The sequence below is a fragment of the Acomys russatus genome, chromosome 20 (genome assembly GCF_903995435.1).
Source record: "Acomys russatus chromosome 20, mAcoRus1.1, whole genome shotgun sequence".
Lineage (NCBI taxonomy): Eukaryota > Metazoa > Chordata > Mammalia > Rodentia > Muridae > Acomys > Acomys russatus.
The window spans coordinates 2,366,959-2,387,283 of NC_067156.1; the positions used below are offsets into that span (position 1 = coordinate 2,366,959).

A 20,325-nucleotide genomic window follows, 5' to 3' on the forward strand; every position below is an offset into this window, starting at 1 on the left:
TGAGGGCTGGGGAAATGGCTGCTAAACAGCTTACCATGAAAACAAAAGGGCCTGAGCTCAGATCCCTGGCATCCACGTAAAGGGCCAGGCGTGTACTGTGTGTGTGTGATCCTAGCACTAAGGAAACAGACAGGCAGATGCTTGAGTTTTGCTGGCCACTAGTCTGACAGTATTGGTGAGCTCCATTTGGTGAAAGCCCCTGTCTCAGAAGATATGGTCGAAAAGGGAGGAAGACATCTGACATCAACCTCTATACACACATACACACCTGCACACAATCATTCAAATTCATGCACACGCGCATGCATGCTAGCGTGTGCCCGCGCATGCGCGCACGCACACACACACACACACAAGTGAAGGTAACGTTCCCTAGGTCCGCCCACTCCTGTCTCTGGTCCCTGGTGGCTACCATGTTTGGGGGATGATTCACACACACTGTAGCCCATCAGGCACTTATCCCAGTCATGCCCTGAGTGGCACAACTGAGTTTAGCAATTTTCTCTGCAAGTTTAGAGAACAGGCGACTGTAGAGCTATGTTCTGTGACCTACAGGGTTCCAAGAGGTCCCATGCTGTTTGAAACTTTGTGTTCGGCCAGGCCAGGCCAGGGAAATGAATACATAATTTGCTAATATAGGCGAAATCAGAACAGTAAGAATTTGCCGGTCTTCTTGTAGGTGTGTGGCTACACCTCATTGCCATGGAGAGATGACCCCCCAAAAGTCAGACATTGAGATGATTCTGAGATAAAGGTTCTGAAGCCACTTTGACCTTAATAACCGTCCAAGCATTCTCCCAGCAGCCTCAGCCTCAAGAGTGCAGTGCCCCTAATTGTCATCTTGCCTTGATGTTCAGGAAGTGACCTAGGAGACTTTATGGACTATGACCCAAATCTCTTGGATGACCCCCAGTGGCCTTGTGGCAAGCATAAGCGAGTTCTGACCTTCCCTTCTTACATGGTAAGTAGCCCCTGGCGGCTGGTTGGCTGGCTTGCTGATGCCCATCACCTCCCGAAATGGCCCTGGGTGGCTGGTGGGACTTTGCACCTGGGACATTTTATTGACTTCTCTAAGTGAGGGTTATAGGATTCTGGCTAGGTGGCCTAGGAATGCCACTGTTAGAGAGGCCGAGAAACCAGGGTCCAGGAGACGTGAAGGCTACCAGCTCAGTTTTAGAGTCCCTCACTTCTGACCTTTCCCCAGGAGCACCAAGTTCAAGTTAAGCTGTGTTTGGGTCACCTCAGTGACTGTCACGTACACTCCAAACCAACGGCTGTCACTAGGAAAGCTGCCAAGGAAAGTGAAAGTAGGACATGAATGTTACATGCGAGTGATTTCCTTGCTGCGAGTGTTTTACATCTCTTCCTGGTTTCCTTTTCTGTAACTTTGAATATGCTTCCTGGCTGTTCGCCCTCCCTTTTGTGGAGGGCTCCTGTTTCGGTAGACGATCCTTTTCTTTTGATGGATCTGTCCTGGTTGCTGGGGAGCAGGAAAACCTGTGACACACAGCATCCATCGGCAGAGAGAACCTCTGTGCAGAAGCCCTGCCTCTCTGTGCCTTCTGCATCACATGGGACAGCAGGGCAGACTGTCAGGCACTTCCTCCTCCGGGTCACTCTGTCTGTTGCCTCAGGAGCCCTACCCTCAGCATTGAGCCCAAGGCCTTTCGTGTCTACAGACGCCACAGGGCAAAGCAACTCCAAAAGTCACCTCAGTCTGCACTTGGAGCTCAGAACCTCGTAAGCACTGAGGCCTTTGCCGATTACTTTCAGCATTTGTGGCTCAGAGTCCTGCTGAGCCACACTGGGTAGGATGAACTTTCACATATGATTTAAAATGACCCTTGTGCTCAGTCTTCTATACTTATCCCTCAAGCCACACAGGTATTGATGTGTTTGGATGGTTTTTTTCTTTTGGGGGGGAAGGGGTTTTTCACCCCATTCTATGGCCTTTCCATCCAAGAAACAAGACTAAGATTCATTCATCTTCCCAGATTTCAGCACTTAAGTGTTCAGTGAGCAAAGCCCATCCCTTGGGTTAATGGAGCCACTACGCTGCCATTCCCACGAGAATACGGAGTTTCAGTGTGAGTCCTGCTTCGTCTATGAACGTGCACTTTGCTAACTGATGGGCAGGAAGTCACTGGCTCTGAATCCCAGTGCCAGGAAGTGGGGTGCTGAGCATGCAGCTCCTAGCTTAGGGCTCAGCTCATTGACTTGGCCAGGCCGTCTCTAAGTGGCCTGCCCCTGTGCAATCAGCGGTGTGGCAGGGTGGAGGACCACTCTTTGACCAGAAGATTAACAGAAATCTAGAGGTCTGAGACAATATGAAGATGTGCTGTTTGTGGCTGACGGTGGGATCCTGCAGGGGACTCCCCTGTTGAAATGCTAAGTCTGGTGGCAACACTGACCTCCCTTTGACAAGCCTGGCAGGGCCCAGACCCCTTATGTCCCCTTAGATGATTTCATTGTGGCCTTTGAAGTCCTGGGCCACAGTCTGTGCACACTCACATGCACACAGCTAATTTGTCCCCGTTGGACACTTGGGTGATTTTCCAAGTGAGAGGGTATGTCCAGCCTTCCTCATCCTGTGCTCCCAAGTGGATCATTGTTATGTGCTCACAGTGGGCTGTGCAGTCTGTGCTTCGACTCAGAGCCCATGTTTTGCCTGCATTTCCTGGTCCAGGTCATGGGGCTTCTCTCCTTCTGCTCTGGACCCAGACATTGGTACTTTTGATAAAAGACACAACATCCATTCTTTTGTGTTAGCACTTAAATTGTTGACAACGTGTGTGACAAACAGCTCCAGTTCAGCCTCTCCAACTCAGAGGAGCCTATAGGTTCTGAGGGCTTTGCAATGGCCTCGTCGGAACTAGAGTGCAGGGCTCTTTAGTTTCCTGGGTTTGCTTGACTTTTGCATGCTGGGGAGTAAATCTAGGATTTGCTCATCCATCAAATTTAATAGCAGCCCTACTGTGCTCTGGGCTGGTTACTTCCTCATTTTTCAGAGAACTAACTAGTCCCAGTCCCCACTCTCGTGGGAAAGTTCAGCAGCAAGCAAGTAGATGGTGCCTGCAGTCATGAGGTTACAGACGTCATCCTGGAAACGTGATGGGGTTGACAAGGTGGGTTCTGTGTGGGAAGGCCAGGGTGTGTGCAGGAAGTGGGGTGAGGCCTAGAGTGATGACCCTGCAACTGTAATAGACCTGTGACTCCCAAGAGGGACGATAAGAGTTGGAGTTATTTGAGCAGGTGGCTGAAGGGCCTTCAGTAGAGGCACAGGAGGAAAGGGAGCTCTCTTCAGTCTGACAGCCATCATGTCAAGTGGTGTCAAGTCTGTGGGGCTGGGTTCTCTGACAGCCATCCTGTCAGATGGTGTGAGGTCTGTGGGGCTGGGTTCCCTGACAGCCATCCCTCCAGGTAGTGTCAGGTCTGTGGGGCTGGGTTCTCTGACAGCCATCCCGTCAGGTGGTGTCAGGTCTGTGGGGCTGGGCTCTACTGTCTGTTGTCCCCAGTGCTTCCTGCCACTGCCTGACTGGCTCATGGGAGCAGGTCCTAGGGACCGTTTGGCCTGCAGATCCTGCTGCCTTAGCTTTGTCTCCTCAGGCCACAGTCCTGGACTGGACTGGACTCAGGGTGGAGACTCAGGGTGGAGAGCACAAGTCTGAGACTGTGGCACTGTTGTCCAGTCCAGTGTTTTGGTTTTTTTGGTGGAGGAGGGATGCCATGGAATTTTAGGCTCTGTTACAGCCATTGTAAGTATATGGTCTCATGAATTCTGTCACTGTCCTTCGATCCCAACCTAGGTCTAGTGTCTTTCTAACTCCCCATCCCTAAGGCCACCACTGTTCTTAGCTCTGGAACTGCATCAGTTGTGCATCTATCCTGGAGGTTTGTGTAAATGGAACTATTGGCTCTATCTGTCCTTTGGTCTGTATTTATTTCACACATCTTGGTGTTCCTGAGGTTCAGCCACAGACGTTACATAACCGCCAGGCAGGGTTGGATGAACACAAATGACTCATTGTCTTGTTGATGGCCACTCAGGGCGTCTCTGGTGTATGGCTATCGTGAACCCTGCTACCTCAGTGGTACTCATCCAGGCTGCAGTTGCATATGCCCTTTCACTGCCACTGTTCTAAGTGAAGTGTCAAAAGAGCCACTTGCCACCATCCATTGGAGGCTTCTACAGGTGAAGTCCCCCTCATTCAGGGTGGGATGACGCTGTGTGGCTCTTGTTACATTTGATTTTTGACTGTTAAGCCACCAGGCCATTCTCACACTCGTCCATCACGAAAAGGCAAACGCTGCATGTTGACCTTGAAACCTCCGAGGCAGGTGTGGAGGCCCCAGCGTGGCTGCTCCTGTGGCCCAGCCTGCACATTTCTAGGTGACCACAGACTATGAAAGCACGTCATAGAACGTGACCACAGACCATGAAAGAAAGCACGTCAAACTGCCTGGCTGCATGCAGGCTCTTGTAGGGCATTAGCTAAGGTGCAGCCACAGAGGACAGGAGGCCTCCTGTCAGAACCCCAGCTTCCTGTGCTGGCTGCTGCCTGGTGTATAATTAAGTTTCACTAGCAGTGGCTCTTTATCATTAGCACCTGGCAGCTTGCATTGGTAGTGGTTTTCATTGTTACCTTGGTTTTTTTTTTTTTTTTTTTTTTTTCCTCCCTTTAGGGGTGTGGAAAACAATTAAGAAGAGTATGTGAGAAAGAGTGGTGGTGGTAAGGTCAACAGAATTAACCCAGTAGGAATAGATCATTATATCCTTTTTCCTTTTCTCATACTGCTCTGACATGAGAGACAAAGCTAACAGACATTTTTGATACCTACATCTCAACAGAACACCCGTCGGATGGGGCTCTGATGGTTTTGCTCTACTTCCGTTTATCTGGTAGCAGCATCCCAGTCCTCTGGCAAGCCCACGAGGCATCCCGTGCCAGCCTTAAGCTGTAGAAATGCATCTTAGAATTCAGTTTTCCAGTGCACTATGAAATGCTGAGCAGTGGGAAGTAGAGAGCTTAAAAAAGATTCATTCAGGCTGGCTGCCCTGCTTAGGGGCTGGATCTGCCCCTGCCTCCGTAGATAAACTTTATTATCATTGCTTGTTTTCATCAAGAATTGTCTCGGCGGGGCTGGAGAGATGGCTCAGAGGTTAAGAGCACTGGCTATTCTTCCAAAGGTCCTGAGTTCAATTCCCAGCAACCACATGGTGGCTCACAACTGTCTATAATGTGATATGATGCTCTCTTCTGACATGCAGGTGAAACACTATATACGTAGTAAATAAATAAATCTTTAAAAAAAAAAAAAAGAATTGTCTTGGTGGCTTAGGTGCTCACCTGACAGAAGAAATCCAAGATGTGAGGTGTCTGTTGTCTGTGAGCGGGCCTCACAAGCATGGTGACCTCAGAGCACAACCAACCCCGTGTGCTTCTTTCTTCAAGGTGCCTGTGTTTGGAATCCGAAGGATAGAAACATCTCCAAAGGCAGATCTCCTCCCCCTATCTCTGTTGCTTAGGCCACCAACCCATCCCCGTGGCATGCTTTGCATTCCCTGGTATCCTAAGAAAGAGGATTAAATGCATGGGACAGCTGAAATGCCCATCTGCTGATGGTTGGATGGATGTAGTCTCTACATCCATCTGCTTAATTACCTGAACAAGCATAGCATCTGCTTTCCCGCTGCCCCCTGGACCAGAATGCTGTGGGCTGACAAGTGCCGCTGAGGCAGAGCTGAGCACTGATGTTTACCGGGCTGGAAGCAGCTGCCCAGATCACTCCTGGTACTATGCCTTCCTTTTAAGATATCGTGGGGAAACTGAGGCAGCCTCACTTCCTTGGGATGTTCCCACCTAGGTAGGTGTGAATTTTTGCCCCAAGAGACAGTAGCAGATGCCCTGCTCAGAGCTGCTGTGCAGATGCTCGGAGGCCAGAGCTCTGCCAGACCCTGGAGTGGAACCACATAAGCCACTGTTCCCTGCACTTGTCCAGGATCCTTACTGAGGCAGATGGCGCCTTCTCCTCTGACACGGCATGCCAAGGGGCCTGCTCTACACAGCACCACAGCTGGTGCTGTGAGCTGGATGAAGTCCAAGGCCAACTCCTTGGAGGCCCCCCCTTCATGAGCGAAGAGGGAATAATGATTAAAAAAAAAAAAAAAAAACTGAGTGCCCCAGCGTCTACAACAGAGCACTGGACACTTCCTTCCACCTAAATAAGCTGGAGGTATTTCATCTTTTCAGGGTCCTTTTCCACACTCGTGCTCTCTCCCCTCCCCTTTCCCCTCCCAGCTTCCTGCCTCTGGAGGGGCAGGCCTGGCCAGGCTCCTTTGTAAATCACGCTGTCCTCTCAGCTGACCCTCCTGTCGTCCCCTTTACACAGCTGAGGACACACAACTTCCTGCAGCCAGAAAGCTGCAAAGAAGTGCATCGGGTGGCCTTACGTTGGGTGCATGATCAGAAATCCAAGTGCTGAGTGTCCTAGCTGTCCATCCGTCCTGCATCCCAGCCCTGCCATCAGGCAGGGCTACAGGCTGAGGAGCCTTGATCAGGCCAGTCCTGTGGCCTGGAATTAGGCAGTAATGCAGTTTCCAGGCCGGGAAGGAGCTACGCCCTGTTTAATTAGCACTGTGATTTACAGTAGTAACACTCCTGGTAAAATCCAGCATTGCAAGTTTTTATAGCTGGTGTGTTAGACCAGTGAGTGGTAGGCTCAAAGCATCGATGTTGGGTTGAAGTTATACTCCCTCAAGTCAGAAAGGGTGGCTGGCAGGGGCTGGGAGCCCCTCATGCCTGCTGCTGAGTCCCCTGATGCTCTTTGGTTTTCTGCCATCATTGCAGGATCAGTGGGGCTGTCAGGTGACCGGCTGGGAGGCCAGACCCTAAGGGTCATCATGCAGAGAGGGTGGTGTCAGGTTGTCAGGGCTCCTCATCCTCCAGTACTCACCACCACCCCACCCCCATCCCACCCCGTAGCTCAGAAGACAGTGAAGGTGTGTCCCTCTGACATCTGCATCCTAGAAGGTTCAGAGACAGATGGCCGTCCTGGGGCCTGCCCACTCAGCCTAGTAAAACACGCCAGGCAGCCAAGTGAGCAGAATACAGGAGCAGCCATCCAGATCAGGTGTCCTGTGGCCATCAACACAAACCAGGTATCTGCTAGAGATGCAGGAGTAGGGAACTGAGGCCCAAGCACTTAAGAGTGTGCACCAGGCTACCCGGATGCTATGTGGCAGAACTGGGTGTAAAACCAAAGCTCGGGCTGAGACTCCCCCAAGAGGCAGGAGGGCCAAACACAGAGGTCCCACATCCAGCCGGGAGGGAAGGTGCCTGGAAACACCCACCACCCCCTCAGGCTAACACTTGGGAGGCTGGACAGGGGGAGCTGAGCACCCCTCCTAAGGGACCAGGTAGGCTCAGAGTCTAGCAAGGCCACACAGCAGTGCCTGTAAGTACAAACCGCTACTGTGGCGAGGGCTATGACTCCCAGAGAGAGATGCTGTGATCGCCTAGGACCTTATGTGTTTGACCTGCAATAGGCTCTCTGCAGATGCAAATGAGGTAAAGTGAGGTTAGTGGGGAGACAAGGTTGGGCCCTAATCTAATGTGGTTATGTCTGGAGAAGGAGACAAAAGACAACAGAGGTTGGCGTGAAGCATCTGTCAGGCTTAGGGGTGGGGCAAGGAAGGTTGTAGAGGCAGAGAAAGCATTCTATTTCCATGAGCACAGCCTACTAACTTGCTGATTCCCAGATTGCAGGAGCTTCTTGCAGCAGGCCAAGAAGTCAAAGCAGCCACTTCCTGTTCTGAGCCAGCCTCACACATCACAACTTACCTCCATCTTCATTCCATCGTGTCCTCGGGGCATTTCACGGCCCCTCAAATCCACCCTGAGGCAGACAGGCTAGTGACTGTCCCTGGACACTGACACCATCAGAGTCCCTAAAGCAGACAACCTCTAGGATACGGGTCCACTGGTCCCACCTGGCCTGTGCCCAGCTCACCCTTCTTGTGAGCTACTCACCCTGGAGCACTGCCCTTGGATCACTCACCACCACCCACTTGGCAGCCAGGTGCTGAGGCTGTGAAGAGACGCGGTACTGACCACTTCCCTGAAAATGGAATCGAGGCTACTTGTCTAAGCTGTGTGGATTACTGGGCTTTGATGGAAAGGCGATGTTTGCAGAGGCCCCTACACACCCCAGAATGTATTATCTGACTCAGGGAAGACTCGAGGAGCATCATGGTGGTGCACTCCTAAAATCCCAGCAGCGCTCAAGGCTAAGGCAGGAAGGTTGTGAGTTTAGGGCTAGCCTAGGCTACGTGCTGAGACTCGGGACAGGCGAAGCCCAAATAGAGGACCAAGCCAAATGCCAGATTGGGACCAAGATCTATGTTCAGTGCTGAGAACAGTCATGATGACATGGCCTGCAGCTAAAAGCAAGCACACGGGTCAGGAGAGGTGCAGGATGTCACGTGTGCCTGCAGGTGGCATCCCTATGAGCCCAAGAGCTTTGCCACCTAGGTGGTCTGAACAATCTACCAAGGACGGTGCTGAGGGTCTCAGGTCAACACTCAGTGGCCTCCACTCAGCTCACTACCAGGAAAGGATGCCCACGCTCCTTACCCCCAAAGCACAGATGGGGAAACCTGTAAACTCCAGTACATGAGTGTCTGTTACAGCACACTGCAAAGCTCAGCATCCACTCCTGCTGGGGCTGAGCCTCTGTTGGTAAAGTGCTCGCCCTGCCTCCCAAGCCTGAAGGCCTGAGTTCAGTCCTCAGGACCCCTGTGAGGAGGCCTGGGCATGGTAGCACACTTGTAATTCCAGCTCTGAGGGGGTGGAGAGACAGACAGGAAGGATTCCTGAAGCTCCCTGGATGGTTTAAGAACACTGACAGAAAAAGAACAGGCAAGTTCTCAGTTGGGAAGATGCGGTAGCATCTTCTGCTGGCTCTAGAGTGTGCCACTCTTGCTGTGGCCTACACCTACAGAACAGTCATCCAGAGCTAGTGCGCTAGAACTGCTCCACCACTCTTGGTAGCAGAAGTAACAGAAGTGCCGCCTCTTCTCCAGTGTCACTCTCTCTTTGTGCCACAGCGTCTGATAGAAAGAACCAGAAATGTATTTTGTCACCCTAGCTGCAAGGGAGTCAGGAAACATAACAGCTAGTTTCCTGGCCTTTTATAATGCGTAAAGCTACCCAGAAGGAAGCAGAGTGTTTATGGAAGGTTAGTCATGGGGAAAGCAACCTGTGCAGCAGGGAACTTAGCTGGATGAGCCTCCAGACACAGCATCGTAGAGGAAACCGGAAACAAATGTTAGTTGGCAAGGATGATCTGATGTGCAAGTCTCTGGGGTCCTAGACCAGAGGTTGATTGACTTTGGCTTTGTTGCTTGGACTTGCTCAGCGTGACCACCTCGTCGGCCCTGTCTGTATCCACACCTCTTCGTGACAGCCTCCCGAGGGGGAGCTACTCCCAGCCATTCATAGTCTGGTTAGGGATGAGCAGCCCGGAAGACAGGGTGTAAGAAGAGCTGAAAGTTCCACAGTGGGAGGCCAGGATCTCACTACTGGCCCTGCCTGTAGCCTGTCAAGGCTGGGACAGGCTCCTCCACCACACTAGGCCTCAGTTTCCTCACCTGTAAGATGAGATAGAGTGCGTTCAGAAACTTCGAGAAAGTGTTGGGTGTACTTTCATACATTCTACCTCCAGTCAGCTCCAGTGGTTCCTGCGGGGAAGCATCTGCGTCTCCCATTGCCCCAAATGTTTGGACAGACTGGTTGGAAAATTCAAATGCTCCTTTGAACCGGATGTCGGCTTGGAGTTACTCACCTGATTCTCATCTCCTCAAATGTCACAGAATTGTGACCTTGTTTAGCAGAATTTGGTTAACATTGCTGCGCTCAGTGTTTATACTCCAGAGAAAGGAAAGTGCCACTAAGACACTTAGAACTGGGCTATATGTGGCCTTTAGCTGCCACCAAATGCAGTTCATGTGCCTATTCTGTGTCTTGTAAGCTGGGATGTAGCTCAGTGGCACAGCACTTGCCGGGCATACCAAAGCCCTGGGTTCAATTCTCAGCACCACAAAATCTAAATATTCATTACAAATCACATCAAACCAAGTGTTCAAAGAAACCTACCAACATTAGCTACAGTTGCTAGGAGAATGTTGGATGTGTTTTTCTGGTAGTGGGTCATCCTGGGGCTAGGTGGCCTCCACATCACAAGGGGTAACAGCTGCTTCCTGTGGAAAGCCAGTCACCTGCTGAAAGTGACTTCTATTGTCAGCCAACAGACCCTTGGCAGATACACTTTTGAGATGAGCTGAGACTAAATGGTGTGACTCAGAAAAATACTAACTCACTGTGAAATGTACAGAGCACTAAGCAAGGAAAGCCAGAACATTCCAAAGGGCTCAGAGGAGCCTGTCTTCAGGAATCGGCAGAATTTAAACAAGGGACTTTTAATAATAGTCACCATTACATACATATACTGGAATGTCATTCTGCCTCTGAAGGCAAATTCATGGACAAGCTGAGCCTGGAAGCATTAACACTGAAGGAAACCTGCAAAGGAGAAGCAAGCACATAATTCTACTTACATGAGCCAACAGCTAGCTAAGGGCTGGTGAGATGGCTAAGTAAGGATGCTTGCCACCAAGCCTGACAAGCAGAGCTTGATTTCCTGAACTCACACGGTAGGAGGGGAGAATCAACTCCCATGAGTTACCTTCTGACCACCCCCTCCCCCCCAGCACACACACATGCGACATGGCAAAAGGAATCACTTGCATGTGTACACAACGTAAATAAATGTTTTAAAAGGTGTCTTGGTATGGTATCATATATTTAATCTTGGTAGGAGAAATGCTGAGTTCAAGGCCAGTCTTGACTAGCGCCTTGTCTCAAAAATAACAACAAAAATGATGCTTGCCAGGACTCAAGAGAGTTTACAGGGAGATGCTCCATGGAGTATGGTAGTGGTGGTTACGGTTATCCATGGGGTATGTGTGGTGGTGGTGGTGGTGGTAATGGTTATCCATGGAGTATGATGGTGGTGGTAATGGTTATCCATGGGGTATGGTGGTGGTGGTAATGGTTATCCATGGGGTATGGTGATGATGGAATGGTGATCCATGGGTAGGGTGGTGGTAATGGTTATCCATGGGGTATGGTGATGGTGGTAATGGTTATCCATGGGGTATGGTGATGATGGTAATGGTTATCCATGGGGTATGGTGATGGTAGTAATGGTTATCTATGGGGTACGGTGATGGTGGTAAATGGTTATCCATGGGGTATGGTGGTGGTGGTAATGGTTATCCATGGGATATGGTGATGATGGTAATGGTTATCCATGGGATATGGTGATGATGGTAATGGTTATCCATGGGGTATGGTGGTGGTGGTAATGGTTATCCATGGGGTATGGTGGTGGTGGTAATGGTTATCCATGGGATATGGTGATGATGGTAATGGTTATCCATGGGGTATGGTGGTGGTGGTAATGGTTATCCATGGGGTATGGTGATGGTAGCAATGGTTATCCATGGGGTATGGTGGTGGTGGTGGTGGTAATGGTTATCCATGGGATGTGGTGGTGGTAATGGTTATCCATGGGGTACGGTGGTAGCGATAACGGTTATCCATGGGGTATGGTGGTGGTGGTAATGGTTAGCCATGGGATGTGGTGGTGGTGGTGGTGGTAATGGTTAGCCATGGGATGTGGTGGTGGTGGTAGTGGTGGTGGTGGTAGTGGTTCTATAACAATGTGAATATCCCTAATGCCATTAAATGGTGCCTTAAAATGATATTTTATATGTATTTTGTCACATTTTGCAAAAACTACTTAAATAGTAGCTAGAATTTGTTGAGCAAGGAACTGAACAAAGCACCTCTCATAGTTCTCAAAATAGCCATAGGTGGTAGGATCTGAGATGTTGTGAGTCTCTGGAAAGCCGGGCCACTGAGTGGCCGAGGGTGGATTTGAACCCAGGACTCCAAATCCAAATCCCGTGCCTTTGAATCCTGCCCAGTGTGGACAACGTGCTGAGGCACAGGCACTTGCTACCAGCTGCTTCCTATTATCCTAGCTTTTGTCTCCTGCTGCGAATTAGGCCTAGCTTGCACATGGTTCGTACGTCTGACCCGTGGTCACAGTAACGTTTCTTTCCTCCTCTGTTACAGACCACAGTGATTGACTATGTGAAACCCTCGGATCTCAAGAAGGACATGAATGAAACCTTCAAGGAGAAGTTTCCTCACATTAAGTTAACACTCAGCAAAATCAGGAGGTATGGGAGCTGCCTACCACCCTGCCCTTCCTGCCAGCACACCCCGAGCTCACACATTGTGCTATGGCTCTTCTTGTTCCCCAGGAAAAAGGAAATACAGTCACGCTCACCAAACACTCTTCTGCTGTGGGCTCACTCATGTCTGGATGTCGTAGGAGGGCCCAGGGCATCAGGCTAAGCTGACCCCATAGTTGACACAGCTCTTGGGGAGATATTCAGTGAGAAAAATAATTTCATGCTGTCTGCCTGCAGCTTGCCAGCTCAGTTAAAACTGAGGTTTTTACAAACTGAAAGGATGCATCTGGACACGGAGCTCAGTTGGTAGAGTGCTGCTTGCCTTTTGTGCCCAGAGCCCTGGGTTCAAACTCCCTCACTACACTACCCAGGCATGGTTATACGGTCCTGTGTGATCCCAGCACTTGGGAGACAGAGGGAGAAATTTGAGGTCAGCCTAGGATACATGAGTCATGTCAAACACACACACACACACACACACACACACACATACACAGTCAAACCAGAATGGGCAGCATTCAGGCCGCAGCTTTCTGAATGCAGGCAAAACAGAAGTGCCCAGACTTGGCACCTGAACTAAGGCATGGGCTAACTCCACCTACCCAGACATGACTTCAAGGCCCAATCTTTGAACAGCCATCAAAACAGCCAAGCCAGAGAGACAGGCCCATGTTTCCCAGACAGATGATTGGATGTATTTGCGGTGATCCACATCTGCCAGCTACTCACCCTGCCAAACTAGAGATGACTTGTATTGCGGTGTCCGAGGGATGCCTCCAGCATCACCAGTGTGTGGCAACCACAGCTGAGGTGCTAGAGGATTGTGTAGGGTTTAGCCTGCTGTGTGTCCTAACACAGTTTTGATGCTGGCATGTTTCAAACCAAAGAATAAGAAAAATTAAGCATCCATGCTATGTCCCTTTGCTGCGCATCTTTCCCAAGGCCACCAGGGGTCTTGCTTGCTTTAGCCAAACACTTTTCCCACCTGACTTGATGAGTGTGGTCAATAATTGGCAAAGCTTAGACCGAGCACTTCTAGGAAAAGCATGGACCCTTTTTTTAAACTTTGAGGAGCCCCCCTCCCTATTTTCTTGGGGACTCAGATATGAACTGTGTTCTGGGGCATCCTTCCATGCCCTATTCCTTGGAGCCCTGCCTGCCCGTTATCCTTGGAGTGGTGATTTGGGCATGCTGGGTCAGTACACCCACAGATGAGCCAGAGCCCCAGCTACATAACTGCTCCCACATCTTCTGTGGATTAATGTCAGCAGCCCTGCATCCCCTGTGGGAGTAAAATGGAGAAAATGCTTTCCAGATGGCGTCATGGTCTTCTTTTGGGTCCCCTGAGCTCTCTCAGGACTCCGTTTCCTGTCTTTCTCTAGTCTGAAAAGGGAGATGCGGAAGCTTGCCCAGGAGGACTGTGGCTTCGAGGAGCCCACGGTGGCCATGGCCTTTGTCTACTTTGAGAAGCTCGCCCTCAAGGGGAAGCTGAACAAGCAGAACCGGAAGCTCTGTGCGGGAGCATGTGTGCTGTTAGCAGCCAAGGTCGGAAGTGACCTCAAAAAGCATGAAGTCAAACATCTAATTGATGTAAGTGAGCTGCATCTTGCTGGCTGTGGGGAGGGCTGTGCACTCAGTCCAAGGGTCCCCTGGCGAGCAGATGGCCCTTGATGGCTGATACAGATAAGGAGCTGTGAAATCATGTATAGAAGAAATGGATGATCTGCCTGGACAGGACTAGAGAGCCAGTGTTGGGTCATGGCCTAAGAACCTTTCTCAGGTAAGTGAGAGATGAAATTATTCTCACAGCCAAAGAAACCATGGCAACCAAGAATCTTGTGATGGGCGTGACTGCAGACCACCCTCCAGAGATTCGGGGGTCAATGGGATGGTGTCAACTTTCTTCTACAGGCAAGCCCTAGCAAAGCAAGGCAACCCCGATCACCTAGGCTGGATTCATGAATGCCTATTTTTAACATAGAGTGTATAGGCATAAACCCAGATGCTCGGGAGGCGAAGGCAGGAGGATTGAAGTTGAAAGCCAGCCAGGGAAACCTAGTAAGACCCTGCCTCAAAGTAAGAAGAGTGGGGAAGGCTGTGGTACAGTGTTAGAGTGTGTGTCCAGCATGAGGCAGACTCCAGGTTCTAATTCTCAGGACACAAATGTAGTTAAGTGCATGTTGTGTGTGTAATGTAATATATAACTTTAAAAAAAAAAAAAGAGCCGGGCGTGGTGGCGCACGCCTTTAATCCCAGCACTCAGGAGGCAGAGGCAGGCGGATCGCTGTGAGTTCGAGGCCAGCCTGGTCTACAAAGTGAGTCCAGGATGGCCAAGGCTACACAGAGAAACCCTGCCTCGAAAAACCAAAAAAAAAAAAAGACAACAGATCAATTATGCCGTTACCTACAGTTCTCAGGAGTGCAGGACCTTAGCTACTGGAGCACAGTACTGTGGACTGAGTGGCTTAACACAGAAAGCGACTTCCCATAGTTGTAAAAGCTGGCCAGTTCAAGGTCACCGGCTTCTCGTCCCCTTCCTGGCTTACATGTGCATTTTTTATATATAATTTTATTGTATATTTATTTATCATTTTTTCATTTACAACTATTTTTTATATTTTATTAATTTATTCATATTACATCTCAATTGTTATCCCATCCCTTGTATCCTCCCATTCCTCCCTCCCTCCAATTTCCCCTTACTCCCCTCCCCTATGACTGTGTATGAGGGGGACCTCCTCCCCCTGTATATGCTCATGGTTACATGTGCCTTTATTCCTGAATCTGGTCTCCTTTAAGGTCACCAAGCTTACCAAGACCACCCAGCTCATCCGCACCTGATTATCCTCAGAGGCCTTACTCCTAACTGTACTACCCTGGGGCCAAGCCAGTGCCATGAGGGACACACATGCAGTGCATAGAATCCGGATCTCCTGGGGGCAGATGGAAAGGGAAGGAGTTTAGAAAGGGGTACTCACCAGGGAGGTGTGCAGGCTCAGGAAGAATACCAGTCAGCACTGGGCTGCCACAGGTGGGCACTCTGCTCGTTGGAGTGAAGGAAGGAGGTGCTGGGGGGTGGGGGTTTCAATTATTAGCTTGCATTCTCACAAGTGAGGAGTGGGCTAGCCCTGGGAAAGGCAGGGACAGCAAAGAATACAGAGTAGATGGCCAGTACAATATCCTGCATGTCTGACTGCCCCACCAGCTTCTAGTGATGCAAGAGAGTGAAGCACAGATATTTAGCTTCTTTTTTGTTTGGTTTTGGTTTTTTTTTTTTAAGACAGGGTTTCTCTGTGTAGCCCTAGCTGTCCTAGATTCACTTGGTAGACCAGGCTGGCCTCGAACTCACAGAGATCCACCTGCCTCTGCTTCTCCGAGTGCTGGGATTAAACACATGTACCACCATGCTTAGCTTTAGCATATATTTTTTTAAAGAATGAATATTATTTATGTCCATTTTTAGAAATAGTACAGGGTCTAGTGTGTGCAGTAGACGCATGAACATCTGGTCTTTGGGTGCCAAATCCAAGCTAAGAATCACTGAGCTCATACAGCTGTCCCCATTTATCCACTGGCCTTCCTTGGTTTGTTACCCAGTCACTCACAGCCCCAAATACTGCATAGAAGAGTCCCAAAATAAGCAATTTGTGTGTTTTAGCTCACCCTCTCCTACCTCGGATGGGAGTGGTTCTGGGTTCTGGGTAGCGACCTTGCTTACCCCAGCACCTGCTAGTCACCTCATTTGCTAGACTGACTGCCCCCAGCATCGCAGTTTGTATGTCTGAGTAACGTCCTATAAATGTCTGCATTCCTCCACCACAATGTCGTCATCTAACTTCTGCCCAGCATGGACACATCAGACGGCTAAACAACTTCCGCTACAGGACCATTACTGTTTTAGTTGTTGGTCTTGTTATACATAACTTATAAGTCACACTTTGCTATAGATGTACATTATATACCTATAGGATATGATACTGTGGTTTCAGGGTTCTACTGGGGGTCCCCAGATAAAGTGGCAAATTTACATATATGCACATATGCTGAGCTAAGGCATCTTAAGAAGTTATACTAATACAGTTCTAAGCACATTTATAATACACATTTCATCAGAATGTGCCACACTACTGAAGCTGAAGGTATCGCTGCAGAGCCACACAACAGTTACACAGTTGCACAACAGCACAACAGTTACACAGTTGCAGAACAGCACAACAGTTACACAGTTGCAGAACAGTACAATATTACACAGTTGCAGAACAGCACAACAGTTACACAGTTGCAGAACAGCACAACAGTTACAGAGTTACAGAACAGCACAACAGTTACACAGTTGCAGAACAGCACAACAGTTACACAGTTACAGAACAGCACAACAGTTACACAGTTGCAGAACAGCACAACAGTTACACAGTTACAGAACAGCACAACAGTTACCGGTTGCAGAAAGCACAACAGTTACACAGTTGCAGAACAGCACAACAGTTACACAGTTACAGAACAGCACAACAGTTACACGGTTGCAGAACAGCACAACAGTTACACAGTTACAGAACAGCACAACAGTTACACAGTTACAGAACAGCACAACAGTTACACAGTTGCAGAACAGCACAACAGTTACAGAGTTACAGAACAGCACAACAGTTACACAGTTACAGAACTACACACAGACAGCACAACAGTTACACAGTTGCAGAACAGCACAACAGTTATACAGTTGCCATCTGAGAGTGGCAGATTCCCCCAGTTTAACCTCAGAGCTGTCAGTCTCCACTCTGCTAGCGAGCTATTTCATTAGCCAAAGGCTGAGCTTAAGCCAAGAGCTGTATTGTTCACTGGACAGGTAAGGAGCCATTGGCCACCTAGCTGTTTAGATGTGGGACAGCCTCACGGGGACTTGGGTTCTCACGAGTGAGAGGAAAAGGCTGAATCACAAATCCTCAGCTTGTGCCATGCAGATCGCCGCCTATGACGCTTGCTGGTCAATGTGATCTGACCTCTAAGCCCGACACAGTTATAACACATACAGTCAGAATCCCAATTGGAGCAGGGCAGTGGTGGCGCACACCTTTAATCCCAGCACTCAGGGAGGCTGAGGCAGGCGGGGTCTCTGTGACTGGTCTACAAAGCAAGTTCCAGGACATCCAGGGCTGCACGGAGAAACCTTGTCTCAGAAAAAGAAAAGATTTCCAGTTAAGTTGCAGTGCAGCGGTTTCCTGTCCACATGACTGTAGATAAGGGATTGTGACCTCTTTAGTTGTGATCACCTGTAAAACGGGTACAAATGCAATATCGACTTCAAGAATTCTAGAAGAATTGTCATGAATCTCCAAATAAGACTGCTGGCCTCTGGGGACCATTCACGATCTTGATCACCAGGACTAAGGCAGGCACCCTGCCAGTAACAGGTAGAGAGGTGGTTTGGGCATGTTTTTCTCATCCTAAAACTCGCATTGAAATTTGATTTCCATTGCAGTGCTGTTGGGAGGGCTGTAAAAAAGTGAGGAGGAATTGTGCCCCTTCTTTGAGGTGTAGATTTAGGGTGTGAGGAGGGGGGCTATGAGTGTCCATCCTGCTTTCTGCATGGCACAGACCAGCCTGTCCTGCTTTTCTTCCTGAGACAGATCATCACAAAGCCTGTACCAGATACAGCTGCCCATCGTTGGCCTCCTGGCCTTTAGAACCTCTATTCCTTTAAAACTCACCCAGCCTCTGGTATTCTGTTACAGCATCAGAGAGCAGAAGTATTGGTGATAAACACTCACTGGCGTGATAGAAAAGTTACTCTTAGAAAACAAACAACAAACAAACCAACCCAAAACTAAAATGGTTCTGTTGACTTTGCAGAAACTGGAAGAGAAGTTCCGGCTGAACCGACGGGAACTCATTGCCTTTGAGTTCCCGGTGTTAGTGGCCTTGGAATTTGCACTTCACCTGCCAGAGCATGAAATCATGCCCCACTATAGACGCCTGGTCCAGAGCTCCTAGCACAGGCCCCAGGAGAGCCAAGGACTGCTTCCTCTGAGTGCGGTGGAGCCTCGGAACTTCTTTCAGGCGCACTAAGGAGGCGTGTGCTGGGGAAGATGGAGACCCTCCCAGCTCCCCACAGCCAGAGTTCAGCTCAGCCCGGCTCTCCCTCCCAGGCATGCCCAGAGCTTGAAGCGGGCCTTCACTATAAATCGGTTCTGACCTGTAGCGGGATGTGCTATCACAGAATGTTCGTGATTCGGGGAAGCTACTCCAATTTCCCTCCCCCTGTGTCAAGAGCGTGCCAATCTATTTTTATATCTGCTGTCGGAAGTGCACTTTCCCTGGGGCATGGGTGTGGGTGTGCAAGTGTCTGAGGGGCACTGTTACACTTGACTCCCCCAAACCAATCCCCACCCTCTAGGGAGCTGACTCATAAAGACTTCTGGGTAACAATGACTCAGATGCAAATTGACATCTCTGCTCTTAGGAAATAACACTGTTTATGGGACTGTACTTGCCACCCACTGGACAGAGGTGACATTTCTCAGTGTGGGGAATGTCACATGCAGAGTGGTGCGCTCTGAACTTCCTGCCGCCACACCACAGGCTCTGGCCTGTGGAGACGTGCGGGCTGCACTCCATGGCGTGTACTCCTGTGCTCTATGTTAGAGTGCATACTGAGCGCGTTTATTGTGCTAAATACATATATGTGTGTGTTTTATAAAAGTCTGTGTTGGGGGTAAGACGCATGATTGGTGTCTTGTGGCTTTTGCAGCTGGGACAAGCTATATTTCAAGCTGTGGTTGAATTGATTGTTAGTGCAAACTTGTGACTTGTCCTGATACCGTCCCGGACTTCTGGTCCTGAAGCATTAACCATGCTGTCACCTGGTAGTTATACAGGTGTAACCTTCCTGAAGAAAGCTTGTGGCAATGGAAGAGAATTAAAATGTTTTGTTGTTTTATACATATACTGTGTGTGTGTGTGTGTGTGTGAGAGAGAGAGAGAGAGAGAATGTAAGACTCAGTCAGTTTTTAAATTTTTTAATTAATTCATTTATTTTACATCTCAATAGTTATCCTATCCCTTGTATCCTCCCATTCCTCCCTCCTTCCCACTTTCCCCCTACTCCCCTCCCCTATGACTGTGACTGAGGGGGACCTTCTCCCCCTGCATATGCTCATGGGTATCAAGTCTCTTCTTGGTAGACTCAGCCATTTTTATAACCAGGTTCCCTGCCTCCATCCCACCTCAGATCTTTCTAGTCCTGGTGAGGTCACAGACTGAGACCCCTTGGCATTACCTGGAGGAAGAAGGTGGAGGAAGTGGGTTTCCACAGCTTGTACTTGGGGTGATTTGGGTTTGAGTGACCATAGATTGATGACCTCACTGGTCTGTTTCCTTTTACCTTAAGCACTATGGCTATGAGTGTATGGAGTGGGAGTCTTGGTTTCATTTGGTGGAAGGGGTGCCTTCATGAGAGTGAGGACATTGTGACAAGAGGTCTCCTAGCTTGTGTTCACAACTCCAGCTTTCGGGGGCAGTGAGGAGGGTTGGGGGCATACATCATGCAGCCTTGGGCTCTGACAAGGAGTCCAGAAGGAAACCTGAGACTGTGCTGTGAGAAAGTCACCAGGACATGAAGTCCGGTTCTAGAAGTTGCTGAGGCTTTGCCGGTTACCCTTGGCCTTCTTCCTCTGAGGACTGCCCTGAAGTTTCTCTAGGACAGTCTCTAAAAAAGCTCTGCCCAGTTACCTGCTCCCTGGGACAACAGGGCCACCCCAGTCTGGCCTGCAGTCATGGGTGCCTCTGCTCTAGTGAGCCCTGTGTGAAAAGGACCAGATGAGACTAGAACTGGGTCAGTTCCCATGCCTCACTGTACCTGTTCAGGAAGCCCCAGGCAGTACACATGGAAGTCACTCCCCTTTTGCTAAGGCAGGAAACCTGTGTCAAATGAAAATATAGTTTGTTTTCCTCAAGCCTTTTCTTTCTGATCAAAAACTCCCCAACCAGAGCTTTTCCTGTTGTCA

The 20,325-nt window shown here is 49.5% G+C and overlaps 1 protein-coding gene across 2 annotated transcripts in view; it reads left to right on the forward strand.

Moving 5' to 3' along the window:
• The window catches only part of Cables1 (Cdk5 and Abl enzyme substrate 1), a 98,528-nt gene extending 80,162 nt beyond the window's left edge, over positions 1-18,366 (forward strand). For both annotated transcript variants that reach the window (XM_051163020.1, XM_051163021.1), the window contains 4 exons: positions 858-961; positions 12,201-12,307; positions 13,705-13,912; positions 18,173-18,366. In XM_051163020.1, coding sequence (XP_051018977.1) covers positions 858-961; positions 12,201-12,307; positions 13,705-13,912; positions 18,173-18,313 — 560 coding nt within the window. In that variant the 3' untranslated portion in view covers positions 18,314-18,366. The remainder of the gene's footprint in view (positions 1-857; positions 962-12,200; positions 12,308-13,704; positions 13,913-18,172) is intronic.
• The last annotated feature ends 1,959 nt before the right edge of the window (positions 18,367-20,325 follow it).